General features: G+C 46.5%; 1 protein-coding gene across 3 annotated transcripts in view; it reads left to right on the top strand.

Annotated features, from left to right (window-relative positions):
• The window catches only part of LOC120400267 (centromere protein F-like), a 29,129-nt gene extending 14,930 nt beyond the window's left edge, over nt 1–14,199 (top strand). For all 3 annotated transcript variants that reach the window (XM_039528722.1, XM_039528719.1, XM_039528720.1), the window contains 3 exons: nt 2,018–2,181; nt 6,042–6,123; nt 14,005–14,199. In XM_039528722.1, the coding sequence (XP_039384656.1) occupies nt 2,018–2,181; nt 6,042–6,123; nt 14,005–14,012 (254 nt within the window). In that variant the 3' untranslated portion in view covers nt 14,013–14,199. The remainder of the gene's footprint in view (nt 1–2,017; nt 2,182–6,041; nt 6,124–14,004) is intronic.
• Nucleotides 14,200–27,128: the final 12,929 nt, after the last annotated feature.

Raw genomic sequence — 27,128 nt, 5'->3', positions numbered from 1 at the left:
CTTTAGCTTGTATATGGACTCCATCAAGCTTAAACGTGATGAAATGTTACCTGCCGAGCCCTAATTTGACTTTTCCCTACATTTGTCTATTTGGTTGGGAAAATGCAATTTGCAGATTGAGGTTTAAGAGAACAGGTAATTCTGCTAAATAGCCATTGTAAAGAAGGAGACTGCTCCCACTTATCCCTGTAGAAGTCTAACCTTACTTAATGAGATTTCAAAATTAAATGTATGGACCCAGTCCTGCTCCCATTTTAATCAGTATTTTGCACTCTCCAATCCATGAGGCCATCCAAATAAGTGCTTTGTGTTTTGATCTTATTCTTGGCAAGTGGCAGCACTTTCGGCTAGCTAATAAAATGTAACGCCTTCTACGTCCATTTTCTTGCTTTCGCTATCTTCTAGCTGTGGTTCTTAAGGTGTCAAATGGTAGCATTATCTCCATTTTCTGGAGGGAATAATTATGAACAAAAAATAAGTCAGAAGATGTTTGTGCTGTAGCTGTGTACTGCAACCAACAATACCTTGTCTTAACTGAAACATAACTGAATGTGGGTGCCCAGAGTCCTAGGCTGTCACCCTTAACCCTCGGACAGTCCTTCCTCTCTAACAAGTCTCTGATTATCCTCTCACCCCTGCGGTGCCTCCTTCTGGTCATCCAGGGACTGAGCTCATTTCTAGCTGGAGCATCCTCTCCTGGTCACTATCCCTCTCCTCACTGGCCCCCATGTCCCTCCCAGACCCCAGTGCCCTCCCCGTCAGGCTCCTGCTCCCAGCAGAAATCCACTATCTGGGTCTCCCCACCCCAGGGAATCCCCACCCCCTATTCTCCACCTTGTCTCAGTGGCTACTGCCAGTACCATCTAGCCCCCTTTCACTGAGGCTGACTGCAGTCTGTAATGGCCACTCATCATTGGATGGGGGATTTGGACCTGCTGCCTTTCCCTGCAACTCAGTACCTCTGTGGGACTTGGACAAGGCCCTGCGGCCTGGGGAGTTGCCAGTCTGGAGCTCCCCAGCTCCTCTGGCCTTTCCCTAGCCCTGCTTCACTCTAGTACCCTTAGCTTCCCCAGCAGCCAGGTCCCTCTCCCTTCAGAGCTAGAGGGAGACTGACTGAGTGCCTGGCTCACAGCCCTTTTATAAGGGCCAGCTGTGGCCTGATTGGGGCCTGGCCCAGCTGTAGCTGCCTCCCCAATCAGCCCAGGCTTGCTGCTTTCCCCAGCCACAGCCCTCTGCAGGGTTGTTCCAACCCCTTCAGGGCTAGAGCGGGCAACCAGCCCGCCACACACCCCTTTGAATCACCACCCTAAATAATCTTTCTCCACCCTAGGTGTTAATATATTTCAAATAACTGTTGATTGCTATCATTTCCCTTCCCCTCTGTCTACTCCTCTTTCTCACCAAGTTCTGGGTCTTGGAGATATTGAATTTTCCTTGTCCTGTAGGAAGGGAATGCGTAGTCTTGTTTCATATGGTAAGATGGTGTTATTCAATAGAATTCTCTTTGCAATACAGCAAATCTCTTGTATTGGCCGAGTCTCTTAATTTTACTCCATACATCAGTTCATCAAACACCTTGAACATTTTTATATATGCTGGATTTTGAAGAGAGGAAAACGGACAAATAGGGCATCAACATTCTTTATCTAGCCATTGGTACTGTTACCTGTCAACCATGAGTTTCAGAATACAAGCCATCGGACCTCAGTGAAGATGGGCTGTAGAAACAGTTACAATTGTGAAGCATAGAGCGATTTGACTAGCAGTATGTTCTTTCTGCAAAACTGAATTCTGGCAATGCTAAAATTGTCTCAGCTATCCAATGTCATGGTTTGGGTATAAAGGCAGTTTTAGAACACATAAGTAATTATATTCTGAAATACTAAGAAAACGTATTGCTAGGTGAAAAATTGAAAATTGTCAATACTGCCATTTTATAGTGTTATCTATAAAAGCTAATATTGCATATTTGACATAGTTTGCTTTCACAAATTAAGCACTTTTTTTATTACTATAGATAAGAGTTTGTCTCAGCAAATGGTATTAGAAAAGAAACAAGATGAGATTCAGGATTTAGAGGGGAAAAATCAAGATTTAATCCAGCAGCTAAAGAAAATGCAGTCAGACCTGCAATTGAAACAAGCTGAGAATACCCATCTCCCAAATCAGCAACTGAGCAAGGTAATAAAAAGAAAGAATGAATCAGTAGTACGTTACTTAGTTCATGACAGGGAAAATGGAAACTATTTAAAATGATTTGTCCTATATCTTAGTTGAAATGGTACAATACGAAAACTAACAAAGCCAGGTTATTTTCAGTCTCTGTTATCAATGCCAGATAAGAGTAATATCAATATACTTTGCTGACAGTTAATAAGGCATTTAACTTTTAAGAGCCCAAATATTAAATTGTGTCCTTTTTAATATCTATTCTCTATTCTAATATAACTTTTACTATAACTTCTCCGTTAGTAGCATGGAAATGTGATTAAATCTATTATCTTATCAACTTCTGGCTATCAAAGATACAGGAGGTCTTTAGCGGGACACCTGAAAACATGATAAAATGTGCACGTTTTGTCTGTTCTGTGGCCCAGGTTTTCTCCTCATTGGTAACAAAGAGGTGATTCCTCTCCCCTGTAGAACTGGGAGGTGGACCAGTGTTGTTGCTGAAGGCCCCAGGACTAAGCTCCACCCTTCACCTCAGGCCACCAGAAAGTGTGTCCACCAGCAGAACAAGTTGGCGGTTCAGTTTCTCCCAACAACTTTGTTTTCTAATTAATTATTGTTCATTTTTCTGCCATATTGATTTCATTTCAACTTCTTGCTCCTCTTTCCCTCTCCTCAAGTAAGTTCTCTGGATCCGCAAACACGGCACCTCTCAGTAACTCCCTTTGACCGCTATTGCAGTGCTAGGAAAGCCCTGCAAGATCAAGCTAAGCCCAAGTAGTTCAGGGGGCAGCTTTTTAGGAGTCTTAGATGGTAACCTATGTCTTGCTGCTCCAAGCCACCAACCCTTGCTCTGTGAGGGGACGGGGCTTTGTTGGACCAGCGCACTAATGCCATGCATGTGTCCATAAACACACCCATTGGAAGCCCTGACTCCATTGTGAGAAGGCTTGATCAGGAGCATGAGGATTCTCAAGGAGATGAGAACCCAACATAGTCTGCTCAGGAATAATACTTGGAAACTCTGTTTGTGTGTGAAGAGTTTACAATTCCTATACAAGACTCTTCGTTTTGACCTATCCTCTGTGTTGAGAGGTTTAAATGGCTGGTAGTATCACAACAAGGGTGAGGTCTCAAGTTACACACAACCCTGTCTATTTACAGACAACATCACTGTTAGTGCCCTGACCAGAGAAACAGATCCTTTCCCAACTTGCCAGCTGCTAGAAAGGATTCCAACACCCCTGGAGTTCAGAATCAGAATATTCTGAATCCAGTGCAGGACATTGTTCAACCAGGTTAAAATAGGCATGGCTTTGACTCTAAATTTACCACTATGGTAAAGATTTACAAAGACCCAAAACTTCACCTCATCAATTGTATCCTGGCAGCAGTCACCCCGTAGCTAGTTTTCCCCAGTGACCAGGTTTGCTGATGCCAGGCATTGGTACTGTCCTCTGAGTGGGATTTCACAATGTGTCTCCAGAAATTCCTTTTGTGGACACGTCATTCTCAGAACCTGTCCAAATGTCTCTTTTGGGGCAGGTAAGTACAAGGAACATACTTTAAGCCAACCCAGTTTTCACTTTGGCCCTTGTATGATTGCTACAGGAACACACCTCACTTGGTGAAGAGCATACCTGGAAGACAAGATGCCCCCAGGGTTATGGTGGGTCACTCAGAAAAAAGAGCATCCAGCTTTCTGAACTGCACACCTTGTGCTGTAACATTTTTCAGTATGTCAGGGTACACTTCCTTTTAGTTTACTTTTACAGAATTTATTAGTGTTGGAACAAAAACATAGGAATGGACAGATGGGTTCAAACTAGTGGTCCATTGAGTCTCCTGTATGTCATCTGACGGTGGCCAGTAGCAGTTGCTTCAGAGGAAGGTTCAAGAAACCTGTAGAGGGCAGTTATGGAATAACTAACCCACAAGGGAAATTTCTTCCTATCTCCTGTTAGAGGTTGGCTTGTGCTCTGAAGTATGAATGTTTATATCCCTTTCAACATAAGTGAGTAACCAGAGGTCAGAACTTCTCTCAGAGGCCATGGAAATAATGTCAGATGTTGAGAAGAATCCGCTGCTTTAGAAGACAGTTCGCATAAAGGGAAGAAGAAAGAGCTGAAATCATCCTTCTAGTTCGTCACTAGCCAGAAGTCCTGGGAATTTTTGGACATGATTGATTGATAGCTAAGGAATCTCCACTATACCAGCAGAAAAAACAGATCTCCTGAAGCATGGGCCTCTATTTCATCTGTACCTGAGCTGCCTACAATTTGACAGCCTGGATATCAAAAGGAAAGTGTAGTTCAGCAGAAATTATCCTTTAGCCCAGTGATTCTCAAACTTTTGTCCTGTTGACCCCTTTCACATAGCAAGCCTCTGAATGCGTCACCCCCCTCCTTATAAATTAAAAACACTTTTTTAGCCTGACTGTAAAAGCAGCAAAGAATCCTGTGGCACTTTATAGACTAACTGACGTTTTGCAGCATGAGCTTTCGTGGGTGAATACCCACTTCTTTGGATGCAAGATCATATTCACCCACGAAAGCTCATGCTGCAAAACGTCAGTTAGTCTATAAGGTGCCACAGGATTCTTTTCTGCTTTTACAGATCCAGACTAACACGGCTACCCCTTTGATACTTAGCCTGACTGATACATTTTTGTATCCAGGCAGAATTCAATCAGGAACTTTCATTCATTATTCTGGTAAAGTTTCACTTATGGTGCAAAGGAAACAATACCTTACTTGCCAGGGTCTGTACTTCAAAATGAGACCGTGTTTAAACATGTCTTTTCACTCTGCCCCTAAGGTTGACCGTAACTGACTGATGTGATATTAAACATAACAGGGCAGTGTCTACACTGCATGTTGTAACATCGTGATAATGAACACATTAATTAATATCTTATGAAACTTCCCAGTGCAGACATGCCCCTATTGTCTTTAAACTGCTTCTACTACCTCATTATGTCACACTTGACTTGGGAGAGCATATCAGTTCTGATGTATGCAGAATTTCTATCTAAATTATTAATGAAGTGATTCTTCTTATGACAGAACTGTTCTTGCTAATAATTTAGATAGGCATGTGAACAATTCCACGTGCCACTGCAAAGAGAAATTCTGATAATGACTATATGAAGTTTTATTTGTAACACGCATAGGTTGGGTATTTACTGCCAAGCAGAAGGGGAAACGTTTTTAAACCTGTCCATCTAGGTGAATTTTTTCTTATCAATTCCCTCTGCATTTTCTAGCCTGCAATCTTTTTCTACTTCCATTTGTGGTGAATGAGGGACTGTAGTTCTATGCTCTCGCTTCAGAAATAAACACATTTAAAAGCACTCATGTAGCACAGTGTGGAGCCGGTATTGTGGCAAGCAGGCATTGAGTTACAGTACTCACTCCATGCCCAGCTGATGGAGCACTGTGCTTGATATTTACATTATCCTGAAGTGCATTTTATAAGGCTGCCAGATATCCACCATCCATTTATTTTGGCACCCCAATGCACATAGGGTGGACAAACATGCCTGGACCACATGCTTTTCGGCTGGGTTCTGTCATTTGGTTATTTTGAATATTATGTTTAGATTATGATTTCTCTATCAAGGAAATCTACACACACGTAGCTTTCCAATAAACATGACTTTAATGTTTCTCTGTTGGAATTAGAAGCTGCTATAATTCAATTGTATGTTACTAAGTGAACTCTACTGTACAAATTCATATTATAACTTTTGTTTGGATTTTAAGTTGCACTGAACTTTTAATGGTAGGTGAGATGCCATTAGTGAGAGTATAATGCTTAGACAGAAGAATGAATTTTCCTATTAGCAACTAAATTTTTTTTTTATTTTATAGCTAGACAGTCTGAAGGCTTTAGATCAACTGAAGAAGCAAAATGGATTCGCTCACAGTAAACTGAAGACATGGATGCAATCCTGTAAGCAGCTGGGGAAGGAAAAAGAAATGTTGCCGAAACAAATTGCTGACCATAATGCTCTATTAAAGGAGCACAAGCCAAGTATGGGGTAGTTGAAGAAGGAAGTGCTATACTAGAATGATTGTAAGGCTGCAAATCATTCATGGAAGTCACGGTTTCTGTGACCTCTGTGAATTTTGCAGCACTGGTGCAGCTGATCCCAGGATCCCAGCAGCTGGGGAAGCCCAGGAGCCAGTCGCGCTGGCCGTTGCTCAGTCAGCCCCAGGCACGGTCCCTGGAGCAGTGGTCTGGGACTAGTGGTGGTGGGGCCTGAGCCACCCCTTCCGATTGCCCTGCTCTCTCTCTCCACTCCCCAGCAGTCTTCAGGAGCGTCCCCTCTCCCAGGCGGTAAGATTTAGTCCCAGGTATTTTCAGTAAAAGTCATGGAGGGGTCACGGGGCCCTGACTTTTTGTTTTTTGCCCGTGACCTGTCCATGACTTTTACTAAAAATACCCATGACTAAAACATAGCCTTAATCATGATCCTGTTTCTAACCTTAATGCATTTTTTTAGAACACATGTTTTCAAAACCTCCATTATTACATTTGATTCATATGAGGGGCCAGATCCTCATAAATCAGTATAGCTTCTGAAGCTCTGGTATAGTTGACTGTGGTTGCACAAGCACACATCTTATGTACTTAATTAACAAATGAATGACTGAGATCATTGCATTCTAAACGCATCTTTCCAGAGTCTCCTTAAAGTTATTTGTACAGGTAATGACTCTTTCCTTTCTTGAAAGGCCTGGATGCCTACAGCAGGGGGTGTGTGCGCGTGCATATATGGATTACACGCAAAAGCACTCAAAAATTCGTAAATACTGGAATTAAGGTTCCTTGGCCCAATCTCCCTGCTCAGCCAGCCCCAGTTCTCTTAGACTCATAGACTTTAAGGTCAGAAGGGGCCATTATGATCATCTAGCCTGACCTCCTGCACAACGCAGGCCACAGAATGTCACCCACCCACTCCTGTAACAAACCCCTAACCTGAGTCTGAGTTACTGAAGTCCTAATATCGTGGTTTAAAGACCTCCAGGTGAGAGAATCCTCCAGCAAGTGACCTGTGCCCCATGCTGCAGAGGAAGGTGAAAAGCCTCTGCCAATGTGCCCTAGAGGAAAAATCCTTCCCGACCCGAAATATGGCAATCAGTTAAACCCTGAGCATGTGGGCCAGACTCACCAGCCAGACACCCAGGAAAGAATTCTCTGTAGTAACTTAGATCCCACCCCATCTAACGTCACATCACAGACCACTGGGCATATTTACCTGCTAATAATCTAAGGTCAATTGCCAAATTAATTGCCAAAATTAGGCTATCCCATCATACTGTTCCCTCCTTAAACTTATCAAGCTTAGTCTTGAAGCCAGATATGTCTTTTGCCCCCGCTACTCCCCTTGGAAGGCTGTTCCAGAATTTCACTCCTCTAATGGTTAGAAACCTTCATCTAATTTCAACTCTAAACGTCCTAGTGTCCAGTTTATATCCATTTGTTCTTGTGTCCACAGTGGTACGAAGCTTAAATAATTCCTCTCCCTCCCTGATATTTATCCTTCTGATATATTTATAAAGAGCAATCAGATCTCCCCTCAGCCTTCTTTTGATTAGGCTAAACAAGCTAAGCTCTTTGAGTCTCCTTACATAAGACAGGTTTTCCATTCCTTGGATCATCCTAGTAGCCCTTCTCTGTACCTGTTCTAGTTTGAATTCATCCTTCTTAAACATGGGAGACCAGAACTGCACAAAATATTCCAGATGAGATCTCACCAGTACTAACCCTCCTTATCTTTACTGGAAATATCTCGCCTGATGCATTAGCTTTTTTCATGGCCATATCACATTGGCGGCTCATAGTCATCTTGTGATCAACCAATACTTTGAGGTCCTTCTCCTCCTCTGTTACTTCCAAATGATGCGTCCCCAATTTATAACCAAAATTCTTGTTCTTAATCCCTAAATGCATGACCTTGCACTTTTCACTGTTAAATTTCATCCTATTACTATTACTCCAGTTTACAGGGTCATCCAGATCATCCTGTGTGATAACCCGGTCCTTCTCTGTGTTAGCAATACCTCCCAGCTTTATTAGCACATTCCCACTTTTTGTGCCAAGGTCAGTAATAAAAAGATTAAATAAGATTGGTCCCAAAACCAATCCCTGAGGAACTCCACTAGTAAACTCCTTCCAGCCTGACAGTTCACCTTTCAGTATGACCTGTTGTAGTCCCCCTTTTAACCAGTCCCTTATCCACCTTTCAATTTTCATCTTGATCCCCATCTTTTCCAATTTAACTAATAATTTCCCCTGTGGAACTGTATCAAGTGCCTTACTGAAATCGAGGTAAATTAGATCAACTGCATTTCCTTTGTCTAAAAAATCTGTTACCTTCTCAAAGAAGGAGATCAGGTTGGTTTGGCACGATCTACCTTTTGTAAAACCATGTGGTATTTTGTCCCAATTACCACTGACCTCAATGTCCTTAACTACTTTCTCCTTCAAATTTTTTTCCAAGACCTTGCATACTACAGATGTCAAACTAACAGGCCTATAGTTACTTGGGTCACTTTTTTTCCCTTTCTTAAAAATAGGAACTATGTTAGCAGTTCTCCAGTTGTCCAGTAGAACCCCTGAGTTTACTGATTCATTAAAAATTCTTGCTAATGGGCTTGCAATTTCATGTGACAGTTCCTTTAATATTCTTGGGTGAAGATTATCTGGGCCCTCCAATTTAGTCCCATTAAGGTGTTTGAGTTTGGCTTCTACCTCGGATGTGGTAATATCTACCTCCATATCCTCATTCCCATTTGTCATCCTACCATTATCCCTAAGCTCCTCATTAGCCTCATTAAAGACTGAGTCAAAGTATTTGTTTAGATATTGGGCCATGCCTAGATTATCCTTAACTTCCACTTCATCCTCAGTGTTTAGCGGTCCCACTTCTTCTGTCTTTGTTTTCTTCTTATTTATACGGCTATTGAACCTTTTACTATTGGTTTTAATTCCCTTTGCAAGGTCCAACTCTACATGGCTTTTGGCCTTTGCCTTTCTAACGTTATTCCTACATGTTCTGACCTCAATAAGGTAGCTTTCCTTGCTGATCACTCCCGTCTTCCACTCCTTGTAGGCTTTCTGCTTTTTCTTAATCATCTCTCTGAGATGCTTGCTCATCCAGCTTGGTCATCAACTCCTGCCTATGAATTTTTTCCCCTTTCTTGGGATGCAGGCTTCTGATAGTTTCTGCAACTTTGACTTGAAGTAATTCCAGGCCTCCTCCACCTTTAGATCCACAAGTTCTTCAGTCCAATCCACTTCCCTAATGAATTTCCTTCATTCTTTAAAGTTAGCCCTTTTTAAATCAAAAACCCTAGTCCCAGATCTATTTTTGTTTATCCTTCCATCTAGCTTGAACTGAGTTAGCTCACGATCACTCGAACCAAGGTTGTCCCCTACAACCATTTCTTCTATGAGGTTCTCACTACTCGCCCAAACCAAATCTAAAATGGCATCCCCTCTTGTTGGTTCTTCAACTACTTGATAAAGGAATCCATCAGCTATCACATCCAGAAAAATCTGAGCCCTACTATTATTACTAGCACTTGTCCTCAAGTCTATATCTGGGAAGTTAAAGTCTCCCATAATCACACAATTCCCATTAATGTTTACTTCATTAAAAACATGAAAGAGGTCTCTATCTATATCCAAATCAGATCCCGGCGGTCTCTAGCTAACCCCAAGCACCTCAGGGGAGGTTCTAGTAGCTTTCTTTCCCACTGTGATTTTTGCCCACATAGACTCTATCTTATCCATTCCATGACTTCTTATTTCTTTACAGTTAACCTCATCATTGATATACAATGCTACTCCACCACCTTTGCCTTAATTTCTGTCTTTCCTAAACAGCACATAGCCTTCAATACCTGTACTCCAGTCATGACTACTATTTCACCATGTTTCTGTTATCCCTATAATATCCGGTTTCACTTCCTGCACCAGTAGCTCTACTTCCTCCATTTTGTTACCTAGGCTCCTCGCATTAGTGTACAAACATCTTAATTTTTGCCATTTGGCTTCACTGACATTCTTTACCCGGTTAGGCACAGACATTCTACCACCAGTATCACCTATTAGACTGGTATCTACACTACCCTTCCTCCTTATTTCCATTCTCCGACCCATGGCTGTATCCTTTCCTACTTTGTTTTCTTCCCTCTCAATGTTAAGAAGGGAGATTACCCTTTTATGGGAATTTTGGAGATTACCTGGACATCTCCCAACCATCTTCCCCAAATTTCTAGTTTAAAGCTCTCTTAATCAGTTGTGCCAGCCTCCATCCTAGAAGTCTATTTCCCTCCTTACTCAGGCGAAGTCCATCCCGAGAGAACAGTCCTCTGTCCATGAATGCTTCTCAGTGGCCATACATCCCAAAGCCCTCCTCATAGCACCACTGCCTGAGCCATCTGTTGATCGCCATAATCTTTTCATACCTTTGTTGCCCTTCTCTAGGAACAGGCAGGATCCCACTGAAGATCACCTGAGCCTCGATTTCATTAAGCTTCTTCTTCATTTTCCAACTCTGCAAACCTGTTCCTGAGCTCTATTTCTCCTTCACTGCCCCGTCTTTTTCTCTGCCTGGTTCTCTTAGTCACGTGCTTCCACCATCCACTTTCCTCACCCAGCAGTCTCCCCTCAGAATTCTTTGGTCCTGCTTCCATCTGCAAGACTGAGCTTTTCCCTTCAGCCTCCTCATGTCTTTGCTCCATCATCCGCTAGAATCCCCTTCTAAACTCGACCAGAGTTTCCACCTGCATCTCCAGTCCTCAGACCTTTTCTTCCATCAGCTCTATCAGTCGGCACGTCAGGCAGACGAAACTCTTTTCAGGTACCCCCTCCAGGATCATGTACATGCAGCAGCTTCCATATCCAGACATCCTCATTCTGTCTTTCACTGCTGCCTCTGTATCGGTCATAGCCTTCCCACCTAAAACCTGCAAGTCCAGGAAACACAAACTGAAGCAAACCACCACCACCTACAGCAAAACAAACCCCAACAGGCACCAGAACACCAGCAGAACACCACCCACTCCCTTCACTAGCCTGTCAATTCCTCTGCCTAAGTCTCTTAGTCTCCTCTGCAAATTCCCCCTGCAAACTCCCTCCTTCTCCTCCTCCTCTTAGCTCTGTGTCTTCTCTCAGTGTCTCCTCTACATTCCTTTCCCCCTTCCCCGGCCTTCTCTCATAGTTTTCCAGTCCTATCATTGCCTACCAGCTCCCTGTCCTTGGCCCCCTCCCCGCACCCCCATTCCAGTCCCAATCTTGGCATACTCCTTGTCCCAGTCTGCCCCTCCCGCCCCCGCCCCTCCATTTGTCTTTTGTCCCCTCTGCATTTGAGTCCAGTATCTTCCTCCACCAGCGTGCTTGTGCAGCAGCTTGGAGGGATCATTGGGAGTTTATTAAGAGAAAAGTTCCTGCTCTCAGTTCTGGTGCCTGGACCAAAGCAGCTGGGAAGAACCGTTGCAGGGAAACTCTGGCTTTGATCATTAGAGGCCTGGGCTGGAGCATATCAATTGCTCTGCGGGGATGGCACAGTGTGCCGTGTTTTCACATCCAGGAGCTGTGGGGAAAATGGTGCATGTGCAGTCACTCTGTGGGGAATAGCTCATGCACAGTTTGGTTAGCACTAAGAGCTGTGCGAGATTCAAGTATACTCAGCGAGGACGAAATCTTCAGAGATTTTAGCTGCTACAGGTCTAAGAATTCTCTCTGAGTATCTGTGAACTGTGATTTTTTTCAAAGGCTTATAATTTGGCCAAATGTGGGCAGGTTTTCGTGGCAATGGCAAAAAGCACATTCTCTGCACAAAGGCCACTCCCTGCCAAATTACAAGTCCCTGCCCCAACACATGGAGTTTTTCAAAGAAAAGTTGCCAGAATATTTTAGTATGAGAAAAATGTAGATTTCCCTAGCCTTGATCTTGGGAATAGCTTAACCATTTTGGCTGAAAGTCTGCCTCTGTCCCCCACCCCTGAAAATTTCAGCCCAAGCAATTACAGTTTGTAAAGTTGCAGCAGAAAACAGGGTGGTCTTGTAATGGGAGGAGTCAGGTACCCTTAATAATAAATGGTCCTATTAACTTTGCCAGTAATATATGTTGGTAACAATTTTGGTTTTGCTGTTGCATTGCTGTGAACTTAGCCAATTTAAACAACACACAAGATCATTCTTTAAATAACAATCTCTACAAAAACAATCATACTTCAACAAATTGTTTAACGAGCTATTCTGTTCCCAGAGTTTTCATTTTTAGGGCCAGACCCTGAAGTCTTTTCTCAGTCCTTATGCAAACTTCATCTGATTTTTATCCTTTGCTTTTTATTATTGAGGACACTGGAAGGAAAATTGATCGCCTTCGTTAGAAGTTCTGGTACTGAACGTTGTCTTAATGCTCGTATTGTGATAGCCTCAACCAGACACTGGTCACTGCATGTCTGCAATCTGAGATTTTGCCCATTGCTAGAAAAACACTGTTAGAGTGAAGGAACAATTAGAGAGGTGGCACACTATCCCCTCAACTCTTGGGTCTAATAAGGAATGCTTCCACTTTCTCTGCTTTCAGTGGTAAAAATCATTTATTTTTAGATTTAGCCTTATATTTCTCAAGCTACTATTACAATGACAGAAGTGTAAGGACTGTCTTCCCTTTTTCCACTCGACATCAAAATTTTAACAGCTTTTATTTTGATAAGTATTGGCACTAGAAGGATAAGCCCTGATGCTCACCTCGCACACAGGACCCACATCAGTGTAAGTGGGATGAGAATTGGGGCCAATTACCTAGACTATCAGAAGCTTTGGCATTCAGGATTTCAATTGTCATGAAGCACACATTTATAACTACTGAAGTTTTAGCTAACTGATGCTAAAATCATGTAAGAATTTGGTGGGGAGTGCAGGAGAGACAAGGACGATTGTAATAGCGGTGGGGACTGGAATTTGAGAGAACCCCAAAGGTGTACACATTGTGAAATTTTTCAACAGTTTTACAAAGCTAGTGTTGACCATCACAACAAACATATTGTGAAGATTATGTTAAACATTTAGAATGGCATGACATTCTCCTGAATATTTCATAATACGTCTGGACAGGATATAAGGTAAGGTAATAATTGGAGATATACCAATCTCCTAGAAAAGGAAGGGACCTCAAAAGGTCATCAAGTCCAGCCCCCTGCCTTCATTAGCAGGACTAATTTTTGCCCCAGATCCCTAAGTGGCCTCCTCAATGATTGAGCTCACAACCTTAGGTTTAGGGGGCCAATGCTCAAACCACTGAGCTATCCAGATATCCTTGGCAGGCCCCTCTAAATGCGTCAGGACTAAACAACTTTTTCAAGTGCTATCATATTTACAGAATAAACTATAGGACATTTACAAATTCATTATGAAATATCAGTAATTAAACTTAAATTACATATCTCAAAATACAGTTCTGCAGATTAGTGATTGAGCAAGAAGAGACTAGACAAGGAACTCCTGTGTACTACTCCTTAGCTTTGCCTATATCTTGTTAAATTATGTGACTTGTGATTTGTAAAGCATGGATGATAATGTCCATTCTAAACTTGAACATGGTGAGGAGTAGGTAGTTGCTGTAAAGCATTCTGCATAGCGCTGTTGTATTTTCAGAGTGATAACTATAAACATTGAAGATTCTTGCTTTTAGTGTGTGTCTGCTAATTCATATTATTCAGTCGCTTGGAATGGGTCTTTCACTTCCTGCTGGTAATTAACAAGGTTCTCCCATACCACTAAAGCATGAGAATTTTTTTGTTTGTATTGCAGGTAGATGATACTCAGCAGTGCCAAACAGAAACAGCTATTGAACCTATGGAATCAAGATCTCCTCTTTGCATGAAGAAGCAACACACACACAAGCTGTTGCTGAGAACTCAAGGGAGAATCTCCACACACACCAAGGCAGATGTTCCTTGAGCACACAAAAACTACCTGATCAAAATGAACAAGACAAAAACTGTACGGTACAGTAAACCTGAGTAGTATAAGTAGTATACCATGAAACAAACCCTAACCGCACCCCTTGACCCCTTCAACCCTGCCCCTTGACCCCTTAAACCCCACCCACCTGTCACCAGAAGTCCCGCTCCGGGGGATATTACTCCCGGCGTCAAGATGCCACATGACCGGAAGCAAGGTGTGTCACGTGACCATCCTCTACCACTCAGGAAGGGTTTCAGCCACTGGGGACCACCCCGAGAGGAGATTTGACCAATCAAGGCAAGTTCTGGGGTGGAATGACCCATCTGGATGTGGGTCATGTGACCCCTCTAAGAACTCCGCCTACTTCCCTCTACCAATCAGGATGGGGTTCACCCTGATAGGACCTCCCTCAGAGGAGATTTGACCAATCAGAGTGAGTTCTGGGGTGGGGTGACCTGTTCGGAAGTGGGTCGTGTGACCCCTCTAAGAACTCCTCCCAATGCCCTCTGCCAATCAGAGATCAGCACCATTACCCCATATGTCCCAGCTCCGGGCAGAGGAGGCCATCTCTTACCAAGGACACATGTTTTAGAAATTGTGGAAAGGCTACTGAGAGGAAACGTGGACTCCTTTACCACCCCCATGAGAACTTCGGACTTTGTTTTAACCCCGAGCACCTTTAGACCATTGATGGATACGTTGGAATCCGACCCCGAAACCCTTACTAGGCACCCCGATGAGTGTGATGGCTTCTCATTATTCACCTTCCTAGAGGTGGAAAGTGCTCATGGCTTGGGGGAGTCACAGGCAGACAAGGTGAGCGGAAAAGAGGTCGCTCAGGTAAATGAATGATTAAAAAGCGATGGTCAAGGATAGGGTGTAATGGGGCGAAGAACCAGGGATTGCATAAATTAAAAACAAGCAATGGGGTTCTTACACTGTTTGTTTTCTGAAAATCTCTCAACAGCTTGACGATGCTGTGACAGTACCTCCCATAAGGCTTTTGACAGTACCTCCCATAAAGCTTTATGGAAATAATGCTTAGAATGTGTTTTATGGAAATATGCTTAGAATGTGTTTTATGCTACATATGCCATGTAACACATCTCCATAAAGGTTATGATCTGATGAATGTATTAATCCTATTTGTATGCATGTATCATTTTTGTATTCAAAGTTATGAATGTTGGCTGTGTACTGGCTTGATTTCTAAATAACCTTAGTAGAGCATTTGGTCAGTTCCTGGGGAAAGGAATGTTGAAATTAAGTACCTAATCAAGCAACACTGAAAGGACAATGGATCTTGGAATGCTCCAATCCACATAAGAAGTCTACTTGAGGAAGTTCAAGGTAGCATGTAAACAATGGATGCTCCCTGTAAAAACTGTGAGTCATGCATGGATATGTGGCTTGCCCAAGTGACTCCAAATCTCCATCTTGGAGCTGGACTTGGCACAGGAGTGAGGAGGGGGTCTCCACCCCCAAGAGAAAGTCTATTTAAACCCCTGGGAGAGCCCTCCATTTTGTCTTCAGCTGGCTAAAGAGAGAGCCTCCACCCCCACCCCAGGATACCCGAAAGAAATGGGAACAAAGGACAGTGACTGCAGGGGGTGTGAGTGATTGCTGGACCCAGGCTAAAAGGAGATTAGTCTGTAAAAGGGAGCATTTTGGAACTGGTGAGGATCTTATCTGTATTCAGTTTGATTAGATATAGATTTGCACATTTTATTTTATTTTGCTTGGTGACTTACTTTGTTCTGTCTTTTACTACATGGATCCACTTAAATCCTACTTTCTGTCTTTAATAAAATCACTATTTACTTATTAATTAACTCAGAGTATGTATTAATACCTGGGGGAGCAAACAACTGTGCCTATGTCTCTATCAGAGTTATAGAGGGCAAACAATTGATGAGTTTACCCTGTATAAGCTTTAGACAGGGTAAAAGGGATTTATTTGGGTTTAGACCCCATTGGGAGTTGGGCATCTGAGTTTAAAGATAGGGACATTTCTGTTAGCTGCTTTCAGGTAAACCTGCAGCTTTGGGGCAAGTAATTCAGACCCTGGGTCTGTGTTGGAGCAGACGGGAGTGTCTGGCTCAGCAAGACAGGGAGCTGGCAGGGAAAGCAGGGCTTGAAGTAGTTTGGGAACATCAGGTGGCAGCTCCCAGGAGGTTTCTGTGATCCAGCCTGTTACAGTGGCGTAGTCAGGAGAATCTGTGCACATCTGATTGCTTTGAGGTACTGGTAGTGATTTTAAGTGAGTTTTGAGTGTGGTCAGTGGCTGGAGAACAGACCAAGTGGTTACTGTTTTTTTATTTTCTATTTGCTTATTTTGGGTAAGGGAAGTAGGGACAGAAAAGGAAGCAAAATAAGTAAGAGACAAGATCTGAAGATGCTAAAACTGCTCAGGGTGCAAATTGCCCAGAAAGGCTGAACAATGGGCACTGTGAAAGTCTCTGTTAATGAAGAATCCCCTGAGCTGAGTGCATCCCACTTTCAGTGAACTGCAGAGGGGATGTGGCCCAGAAGAAGAAAGCAGGAAAATGACTAGCAGTGAAGCAGCTAACAAACTAGAGTTGGCTAGACTGGAAGCAAAAGAGAAAGAAAATGAACATAAAAGACTAATGGAGAGGAAGGAGGCTGCCCACGAGAGAGAGCTATGGAGGCAGAGACAGCAAGGGTGGAGGCAGAAGCAGCTTCCCACAAGAGAGCTATGGAGACAGAGACAGCAAGGATGGAGGTAGAAAAAGCCAGGGAAGAGGCTGCCCACGAGAGAGCTATGCAGACCCAGAGAAAGGCCCAGAAGCATGAATTGGCTGTAACGGAGTCAAAGAGACAAAACCCTCCACCTGCTGGCTCCACTTCCCCAAAAATTCATAAATGGGAGCAACTGTGTCCACAGTATGAGGAATCCAGTGAGATCGCCGAATATTTCATCACCTTCAAGAGACTGGGCACCCTGCATGCCATCCCTGAAGATCAAAAGATGACCACATTGATAGCAAAATGGACTGGTAGAGCTCTGGACATATTCAGTAAGATGCCTATTGATGATGCTTCAAACTATAGTAAATTTAAGGATCTGGTTTTGAAAGAGTTTCAGATTACACCTGAAACCTACAGGGTGAAAGTCAGGAGTCTTAAGAGGGGATCTGGATTGAGTAATGTGGCTTATGCCAATGAAATGAGAGATTTGGTAGACAAGTGAGTGTGGGGGAAGGGCATTACAAGCTTCCAAGGGATGTGTGATCTGGTTACTCAGGAACACTTCCTGAATATGTGCAGGGAATATGTAAAACAGTATTTGTGGGACAAAAAGGTAAATGCAGTGGGTGAATTAGCTGGGTATGCAGACTCTTATGAGCAAGCACAAGCTGCAGTCAAACATAAACCACTGGGAGAGGGGTACAGGGTTGGAGAAAAGCAGAATCACCGTTTTACCCCTGGGAAAAAGGAGGCTGGGAACCTCCCAATTCCCCTGGAACTCGTCCCAAATTTCCTGTGCAAGCAGAGGAGACCAAGAGGTGCTATGATTGTAAGTCAACTGAGCACCTGAGGACTAAGTGCCCCTTTTTGAGTAAAAACAAGCCAACAAGTAACACATGAAGCTGTAGCTTCTCAGAGCCAGGCTGTGGCCTCTTTCCACACAGGATTTGTAAAGTTTGCTTCCACACAACCAAGCAATGAGCATATGCATGCTGTTAAAATGAATGGTGCAGTGCTTCTTGGATTGAGGGACACAGGTGCTGAGATTTCTGTGGTCAGGAGGGACCTTATCCAGAAGAAGGATTTGTTGCCAGGTAAAATGGCAGAATTAGAGCTGTTAGCGGGTTACAAAGTCTTTGCACCTTTAGCTAAAGTACACATGCAAACTAAGGATTTGCAGGCTGAACCGACTGTTGCAACTGTGGCACACAATTTTGCACCGTTTCTATTGGGAAACGATTTCTTTAGTGTGGCAGAATCTGTCCCAGGGCTGGTTAGCAGTCGGGGTCGGTGCGGGGTGAAGTCACATGGACTGCTGGGGGAATAGGAGGGTGTCTCATAGATTCCTCTGCAGCAGTAAAGAATGCAGCTTTGGGGGCAGGGATGGTTGTGGCCAGTTCCTGTAGTCCCAGGGCTCAAGGAAAGTTCCAGAGGGAGGGGCTGGACGAAGCCAGCTCCTGTCCCGTAATCATCTCCCAAGGGGAGGGGGAGGAACCACCTTGTAACAGGGGGGCCACCACAGCTGCTGACTGCCAGGAAATTGCAGGTCAGCAGAGGGCAGGGCCTGCCCTGGGGTGCACAGAGATGTGTGCCCCAAAGGTGGAAGTTGAGGTCCTGGTGACCATAGTGGTGGAAACAGACCCCAAGATCACTGTAGCTAGAAGCAAACCCAACTTGAGTGAAAAGGGGGGAATTTTGCTGGCCAGTGAAAAGTCTGCCATAGCTGGTAGCTGTGAGCCCACAGTTGGACCAGGGTCACCTTCCCTTTCGGGGGACACAGGAGTGTCTGACCCAGAGGGGAGCCCAGAGAGGGAAGCCCAGATGGAAGGGGGGGGCAGAGAGTCTGCCCACCTTTTGTGGGAAGGGACTTTCCCAGGAGGAGGGTGAAAAGTTTGCATTTAAAATGCCAGCCTCTTCTCCTATGGTTCATGTTGTAAGGGAAACCTGGGGGTCAGATCTCCTGAACGGGGGAGTCCATCCAGCTGGCCTGTTGGGAACAGAAAGTGGGGTGCCCAAGGGGTCCAGAGCCCCCCATTGAAAGGTGGTGTTCTTGCTGCACCTGTAAGAGATAAAACTCTCTCTCCAAGATGGGGGTGATGGGGAATCTCTGCATGGGTGGAACTTCACAAGGGAGTGCGGTCCAGCCCAGAGACATTCCAGAGGGAGGGGCCGAGGGCAGGCATGGTGGCAGTGCACCCTCTCCTTGCCAAAGGCTCAACCACATGCCTGAATTAAAAGCCTTCTCCAAAGAGGCAGAGTGCCTACCAGAGGCTACAGAGAGCTGGGAAAATGCAATAGACACTAAAGGAGTCAAACTGGGTGAACGAAGCCTGTCCACCGTAGATTTGCTGTTAACCTTGTGTCTTTTGCTAATTCACCTATGGGATAAAACAAAGGAATTCGTACTAGTGTTAAACTCTTTAAAGATGTGGTACATACCTGCTTTGTGGAAGAAACTGTTGTACATGCTAGGGATGGTGACAGGAGAGCCCCACAAGCATGTTACTTTTCAGCCTACGCCTGTAAACAGTCTGGAAGCTTGGAACAGCAGCAAAAGCATAACAGCCCCATGCTGCGGTGTAGAAGGGGAAACTGAGGCACACCACCTCATGGCATTGATGGCTAACTGCCAAAACACCGCCGCTGTAACAGATATCGCTGTCTGCGTTCTGTTAACAATACTACACCCCAACCTGTTTTCTGGCATCTGAGGACCAGGACCCCCAAAACTGGCTAGGACCCTTAGGAATGACATCATATGGTTTAAGGGTACTTGAAAGGAGCGTAACCAAAAACAAACAGGGATTTTACATGTACTGCCTCCGCCATGGACAGTGTCCAAGTCTCTGGCAGTAAGCTCAGGGGGAGGGTGTGACGGTACCTCCCATAAGGCTCTATGGAAATATGCTTAGAATGTGTTTTATGCTACATATGCCATGTAACATATCTCCATAAAGGTTATGATCTACTGAATGTATTAATCCTATTCGTATGCATGTATCATTTTTGTATTCAAAGTTATGAATGTTGGCTGTGTACCAGCTTGATTTCTAAATAACCTTAGTAGAGCAGTTGGTCAGTTCCTGGGAAAATTAAGTACCTAATCAAGAAACACTGAAAGGACAATGGATCTTGGAATGCTCCAATCCACATAAGAAGTCTACTTGAGGAAGTTCAAGGTAACATGTAAACAATGGATGCTCCCTGTAAAAACTGTGAGTCATGCATGGACATGTGACTTGCCCAGGTGACTCCAAATCTCCATCTTGGAGCTGGACTCGGCACAGGAGTGAGGAGTGGATCTCCACCCCCAAGAGAAAGTCTATTTAAACCCCTGGGAGAACCCTCCATTTTGTCTTCAGCTGGCTAAAGAGAGAGCCTCCACCCCCACCCCAGGATACCCGAAAGAAATGGGAACAAAGGACAGTGACTGCAGGAGGTGTGAGTGATTGCTGGACCCAGGCTAAAGGGAGATTAATCTGTCAAAGGAGCATTGTGGAACTGGTGGGGATCTTATCTGTATTCAGTTTGATTAGATATAGATTTGCTCATTTTAAGCTGTATACAGGGTAAAATGGATTTATTTGGATTTAGACCCCATTGGGAGCTGGGCATCTGAGTGTTAAAGACAGGAACACTTCTGTTAGCTGCTTTCAGGTAAACCTGCATCTTGGGGCAAGTAATTCAGACCCTGGGTCTGTGTTGGAGCAGACGAGAGTGTCTGGCTCAGCAAGACAGGGTGCTGGGGTCCTGAGCTGGCAGGGAAAGCAGGGGTAGCAGTAGTCTGGGCACATCAGGTGGCAGCTCCCAGGGGGTTTCTGTGATCCCACCTGTCACAGATGCCTGTCTAAAGGCCTTTGAGAACTTACACGTCGGTAGCCCTGTGGGAGTAAGTCTATCATGCATCAGCTGTTTTTGCTCATGTCTGAGACACAGATCTCAAGAGGAAAATCTGGAAAAGGACAAAATGGAAGAATGAACCGGCTCAGACTTCCTTATGGTAGCGGTCACCCCACCAAAGCTCCCAACTTCCGGGGGGGGGGGGGTGTAATATAGTTATTTAACAGAGCCGTCTGTGGAGACATGTCATGTACCATGTTTTACTCACACAAACATAGAGGAGGGGACTCATTCGTACTGACACATTTAAATAAGTTTTATTAATTGCCTGCTTTAACACAACCTTTTAGAGCCGCCTGTAAAAATGGACGCCATGACCCCTACCATAAGGGAGTCTAAGCTGGTTCCTGTTGTCAGTAGCTACTGGTGTGGTGCTCCCTGCAATGGACACAGCTCAGTCAGTGGTGGGGCTTTCCACTGCACCCTAGGCCGGACAAAGATGTGCTCTCTGGTACGTATTCTTATACACAGGTGCAGAACAGATTACTCATCACTCCTGACGCATTGAGGTGCAGCCCCTTTGCGCATTACCGCCTTTCTCCTGGCCCAAGTCTTTTCTAACAAATCTGTCCATCATACTGTCTGTCCATCATATTATCCTTCCATATTGTCTATTCATCATATTGTGCTTTTATACTGTCATTAGGCTGGGTCTGCCTGTTCCTTGTTATCTGTGTGGGATGTGTTCGTACCCAGCTGTTCTGGTGCTGTCTTGGCATACGTTCCTAAGAACATAAGAACGGCCCTACCGGGTCAGACCAATGATCAATCTAGCCCAGTGTCTGTCTACCGACAGTGGCCAGTGCCAGGTGCCCGAGAGGGAGTGAACCTAACAGGTAATGATCAAGTGCTCTCTCTCCTGCCATCCATCTCCATCCTCTGACGAACAGAGCCTAGGGACACCATTCCTTACCCCATCCTGGCTAATAGCCATTAATGGACTTAACCTCTATGAATTCATCCAGTTCTCTTTTAAACGCTGTTATAGTCTTAGCCTTCACAACCTCCCCAAGTAAGGAGTTCCACAAGTTGACTGTGCACTGCGTGAAGAAGAACTTCCTTTTATTTGTTTTAAACCTGCTACCTATTAATTTAATTTGGTGACCCCCTAGTTCTTGTATTATGGGAATAAGTACATAACTTTTCCTTATCCACTTTCTCAACATCACTCATGATTTTATATACCTCTATCATATCCCCCCTTAGTCTCCTCTTTTCCAGGCTGAAGAGTCCTAGCCTCTTTAATCTCTCCTCCTATGGGACCCTCTCCAAACCCCTAATCATTTTAGTTGCCCTTTTCTGAACCTTTTCTAGTGCTAGAATATCTTTTTTGAGGTGAGGAGACTACATCAGTACACAGCAGCTGAAACCCTTCCTCTTCTAGCAGCCCTCTTTTTGCCAATTTCTGTGAGCAGGGCTTGCCTCTGGCTCACAGCCTAAATTTGCTTAGCAACATCTTGACCCTTACTTCAGATCAGGCCTCAGGCCTCATCTTACTAGAGTTCATTCTTCCATTTGTCCTTTTCCAGTTTTTCCTCTTGAGATCTGTGTCTCAGGCAAGAGCAAAAACAGCTGATGCAGGATATATTTACTCCCACAGGGCTACCGATGTGTAAGTACTCAGAGGCCTCTAGAAAGGCATCGTCGAGCTGTTGAGAGATTTTCAGTAAAGAAACAGTGTAAGCACCCTACTGTTTGTTGTTAATGTTAATGTTAATCCCTGGTTCCTAGACCCATTACACCCAGGGGTGAGCTGGAGCCGGTTCGCACCGGTTCGCACGAACCCGTTGTTAAATTTAGAAGCGGTTTTAGAACCGCTTGTTAACTAGCTTCCCTGCGAGGGAATCTTTGATGGGCTCTGCCTGGGAAGCCTGTAATTCCTCCTCCCGGCCGCCGGGGGGCGCTGCGCTGCGCTGCGAGAGCCATGTGAGCTGCCTCCTGGCCCTGTTGCTGCTCCTGCTCTTTGGACCTCTGGCCCTGGGGCTCCTGCTGCTGCCTGGTGAGTCCCCGGCTGCGTCCTGCTGCTCCCAGCCCCCCCCCCGTGTGAGTATCTGCGCCCCTCCCCCGCCTTCCCTCCCCCAGCCACCCCCAGCCAGCCCCACCCCCAGCCACCCCCAGCCCCAGCCACCCCCCTGCCCCCAGCCACCCGCAGCCACCCCCTGCCCCACCCCCTGCCCACAGACAGCCCCTGCCCCAGCCGCCCCTGCCCCACCCCTGCCCGCAGCCACCCGCAGCCAGCCCCTGCTCGCAGCCAGCCCCTGCCCACAGCCACCCCTGCCCCCAGACAGCCCCTGCCCACAGCCGCCCCTGCCCCACCCCTGCCCGCAGCCAGCCCCTGCCCACAGCCACCCCTGCCCCCAGACAGCCCCTGCCCACAGCCCCTGCCCACAGCCAGCCCCTGCCCCAGCCACCCGCAGCCAGCACCTGCCCCCAGCCACCCGCAGCCAGCCCCTGCCCCCAGCCAGCCCCTGCCAGCCCCTGCCCCCAGCCAGCCCCAGCCAGCCCCTGCCCCAGCCAGCCGCCGCCCCGCCCCACAGCCATCCCCTGCCCCCAGCCACCCCAGCCCCCAGCCACCCCAGCCAGCCCCTGCCCCCAGCCAGCCCCAGCCACCCCTGCCCGCAGCCACCCGCAGCCAGCCCCTGCCCCAGCCAGCCCCTGCCCGCCCCTGCCCCCAGCCGCCCCTGCCCCACCCTCTGCCCCAGCCAGCCCCTGCCCACAGCTGCCCTCTGCCCGCAGCCAGCCCCAGCCCACAGCCGCCCCAGCCACCCCAGCCACCCCTGCCCGCAGCCACCGCAGCCAGCCCCTGCCCCTAGCCAGCCCCTTCCCGCCCCTGCCCCCAGCCAGCCCCTGCCCGCCCCTGCCCCCAGCCGCCCCTGCCCCACCCCTGCCCCCAGCCACCCCTGCCCACAGCTATCCGCAGCCACCCCTGCCCACAGCCACCCCTGCCCCCAGCCAACCCCAGCCACCCCTGCCTGCAGCCACCCCTGCCCCTAGCCACCCCCTGCCCGCAGCTACCCGCAGCAACCCCTGCCCACAGCCAACCCCAGCCACCCCTGCCCCAGCCGCCCCTGCCCCAGCCAGCCCCTGCCCTGCAGCCGCCCCTGCCCCACCCCTGCCCACAGCCACCCCCAGCCACCCCTGCCCCCAGCCCCCCCCTGCCTGCAGCCACCCCCTGCCCACAGCCACCCCCCTGCCTGCAGCCAGCCCCTGCCCACAGACGCCCCCTGCCCCACCGCCTGCCCACAGCCACCCGCAGCCAGCCTCTGCCCACAGCCGCCCTCTGCCCCCAGCCAGCCCCTGCCCACAGCCACCCGCAGCCAGCCCCTGCCCCCAGCCGCCCTCTGCCCCACCCCCTGACCACAGCCACCCACAGCCAGCCCCTGCCCACAGCTGCCCTCTGCCCGCAGCCAGCCCTTGCCACAGCCACCCTCTGCCCACAGCCAGCCTCTGCCTGCAGCCGCCCACAGCCACCCCCTGCCCACAGCCACCCGCAGCCCGCCCGTCTGCATCACCTGCCCACAGCCAGCCCGGGTCACTGCCTGCCTCCAGCTAGCCCTGCCCCACGCCCCTATCTGCAGCCAGCCCCACATCCACTGGTGCCCTGCAGTTCCCAGGGCAGTAACCCTGCACACCTGCTTCAATGAGGCGGGTGGGGGCAGGGAGCAGCTGGGACCCACACATGTGCACACCCTAGAGTGACCAGACAGCAAGTGTGAAAAATCGGGACGGGGGTGAGGGGTAATAGGAGCCTATATAAGAAAAAGACCCAAAAATTGAGACTGTCCCTGATCACCACCCACACATGTGAAACGGAGCTCATTTCTAGTTCAGCCCCATCTTTTTAAAAAAGAACTTTAGGTAGGGTTAAAATACATCTGTATTTTCCTGGACATGTCAGGCTTTTTGGTTCTTAATCACCTCCTGGGAAAATATGGACGTATGGTAACCCTATTGGTACAAAAAATACATGCTGTCGCACATCCCTTAAATCAGAACTTTTTATAGGGAACCCGTTGTTAAGATTTTGGCAGCTCATCACTGATTACACCCCATCCTCAACCGTCGTTTCTTAATTATTCATTTAACCGAGCGATGTCTTTTCCATTCACCTTGTCTGCTGGTGACTTCCCCAAGCCATGATTGCCTTCCACCTGGAGGGGGGTGGACAATGAGAGGCCTTCACACTAATCGGGATACCTAACAAGGGTTTCGGGGTTGAATTCCAACGTATCCATCAACGTTGAGTCAAAGGGTCCTCCTTGGAACTGTCACTGAGGTAGCACTTTCTCCACACAAGTCCAAAGGTGCTCAGAGCTAAAACAAAGTCCAAAGTTCTCACAGGGATGGTAAAGGAGTTCATGTTTCCTCTCAGCAGCCTTTCCACAATTTCTAAAACACGTGTCCTTGGTCAGAGATGGCCTCCTCTGCCCGGAGCTGGGACTTATGGGGTAATGGTGCTGCTCTCTGATTGGCAGAGGGCGTTGGGAGGAGTTCTTAGAGGGGCCACATGACCTACTTCCGAACAGGTCACCCCACCCCAGCACTCACTCTGATTGGTCAAATCTCCTCTCAGGGTGGTCCTATCGGGGCGAACCCCATCCTGATTGGTAGAGGGAAGTAGGTGGAGTTCTTAGAGGGGTCACACAACCCACTTCCAGATGGCTCACTCCACCCCAGAACTTGCCTTGATTGGTCTAATCTCCTCTCAGGGTGGTCCCCAGCAGCTGAAACCCTTCCTGATTGGTAGAGGATGGTGGGAGAAGTTCTTAGAGGGGTCACACGACCCACTTACGGACGGCTCACCCCACCCCGCAACTCACCCTGATTGGTCAAATCTCCTCTCAGGGCACTGCTAATGGGACAAAACCCATCCTGATGGGTAGAGGGCAGTGGATGGAATTCTTAGAGGGGTCACATGGCATACTTGCTTCTGGTCATGTGGCTACCTTGACCACAGAAGAAATATCCTCTGGGGTGGGACTTCTGGTGACAGGAAGGTGGTGTTTAAGGGGTCAAGGGACAGGTTAAGGGGTCAAGGAGCAGGGTTAGGGTTTGATTGATGGTAGGGCCCTTATACTACTAGCCTGCAGTTATATCACTTCAGGTGAAACCGTGCTATCTCGAACTTGCTTTGATCCGCCGGAGTGTGCAGCCCCCCCACCCACGGAGAACTGCTTTACCACGTTCTATCCAAATTTGTGTTATATTGGGTCACGTTATATCAGGGTAGAGGTGTATAATGAATAAGCCTAGATCAAAGATGAACAACCAACCACTGATGTGTCCATGGTTTCAAACATCCAGGGCTTGATTCTCCTCTCATGCTAATATAAATCAGGACTAACTCTAGTGAAGTCAATGGAATAACACCTGTGAGTATCAGAGGAGAATCAAGCCTTTACTACTCATCAAAGCTTCAGGCACTCTACTTGACTGGCCACTTTTTTTTCCTGTGCAAGAGTTTTTTCTCTTAAAATGGAGCAAACAGATTATATAGCCTCTGGATTCCAATTATTTGTGAATGTTGCTTTTAACTTATTAAATAGGGTATGAGAGCTGGCAGTCAGCACACATGGTTCAACAGCAAAGCATAATGTAAATCAAGACTGACTCTACTGAAGTCAAAGGAGCTATACCAGTGCAAAACCTAGGCTGATGAGATGTTAATCAGGCCCAACATCTTTACAAGGAAGGTTTTCTCCAAAAACATTGTTCAGATTTTAGTATTCAGCTACCTTAACAAAAACAGAAGAGACGTTTAACAAACAGAAAAATTAACATCCCCATTTGTTCCATGGACGCATTCTTTACTTTGCTCTCTTCATACCTCTCCCCCCAGTCCCACCAAAAAAAATCTGTTATAGCACTGCCTACACAAAGATCTTCTGACTAACTTTCACACAGTCCCCTTCTTTACTTCTAAACTACTAATTGAACCTTGAGTCACCTGCTTTATTACCATACTACCCTTTTTACTCCTGCAGGAGGTTTGAGCAGGGAGTTAACTCAGTGACTGCTAGAGCTCAGGCAGGACTTCTGCACACTTTCACAGGCACTTTAACTGTAAGTGCAGGCAGGATGACGACTGTGCTCCGATGTAATGGTTCATCACTTTGGAATTAGAAAAAACAAAGGAACATTTTAATTAAACCAAGTTTCATTAATGTTTGTCTCCACTGTGATTCTGTCTGCCTTGAGATAGCATAGATCACAAGAGTCTTTACAAATAATGGTAAACTGTCTTATCTTCTGGGACCATCAGATATAGAGGTACATGTTATGCCCTAATATGCCCTGCTAGCTGATTATGGTGTTAAATTGATGGCTTCCAAAAGGAGTCCCCAGTGGTTTGTTTTCTG

This window comes from Mauremys reevesii, linkage group 3 (genome assembly GCF_016161935.1).
Source record: "Mauremys reevesii isolate NIE-2019 linkage group 3, ASM1616193v1, whole genome shotgun sequence".
Taxonomy (NCBI): domain Eukaryota; kingdom Metazoa; phylum Chordata; order Testudines; family Geoemydidae; genus Mauremys; species Mauremys reevesii.
The sequence above is the reverse complement of the archived record's forward strand: the minus strand, read 5'-3'. Positions and strand labels throughout refer to the sequence as shown.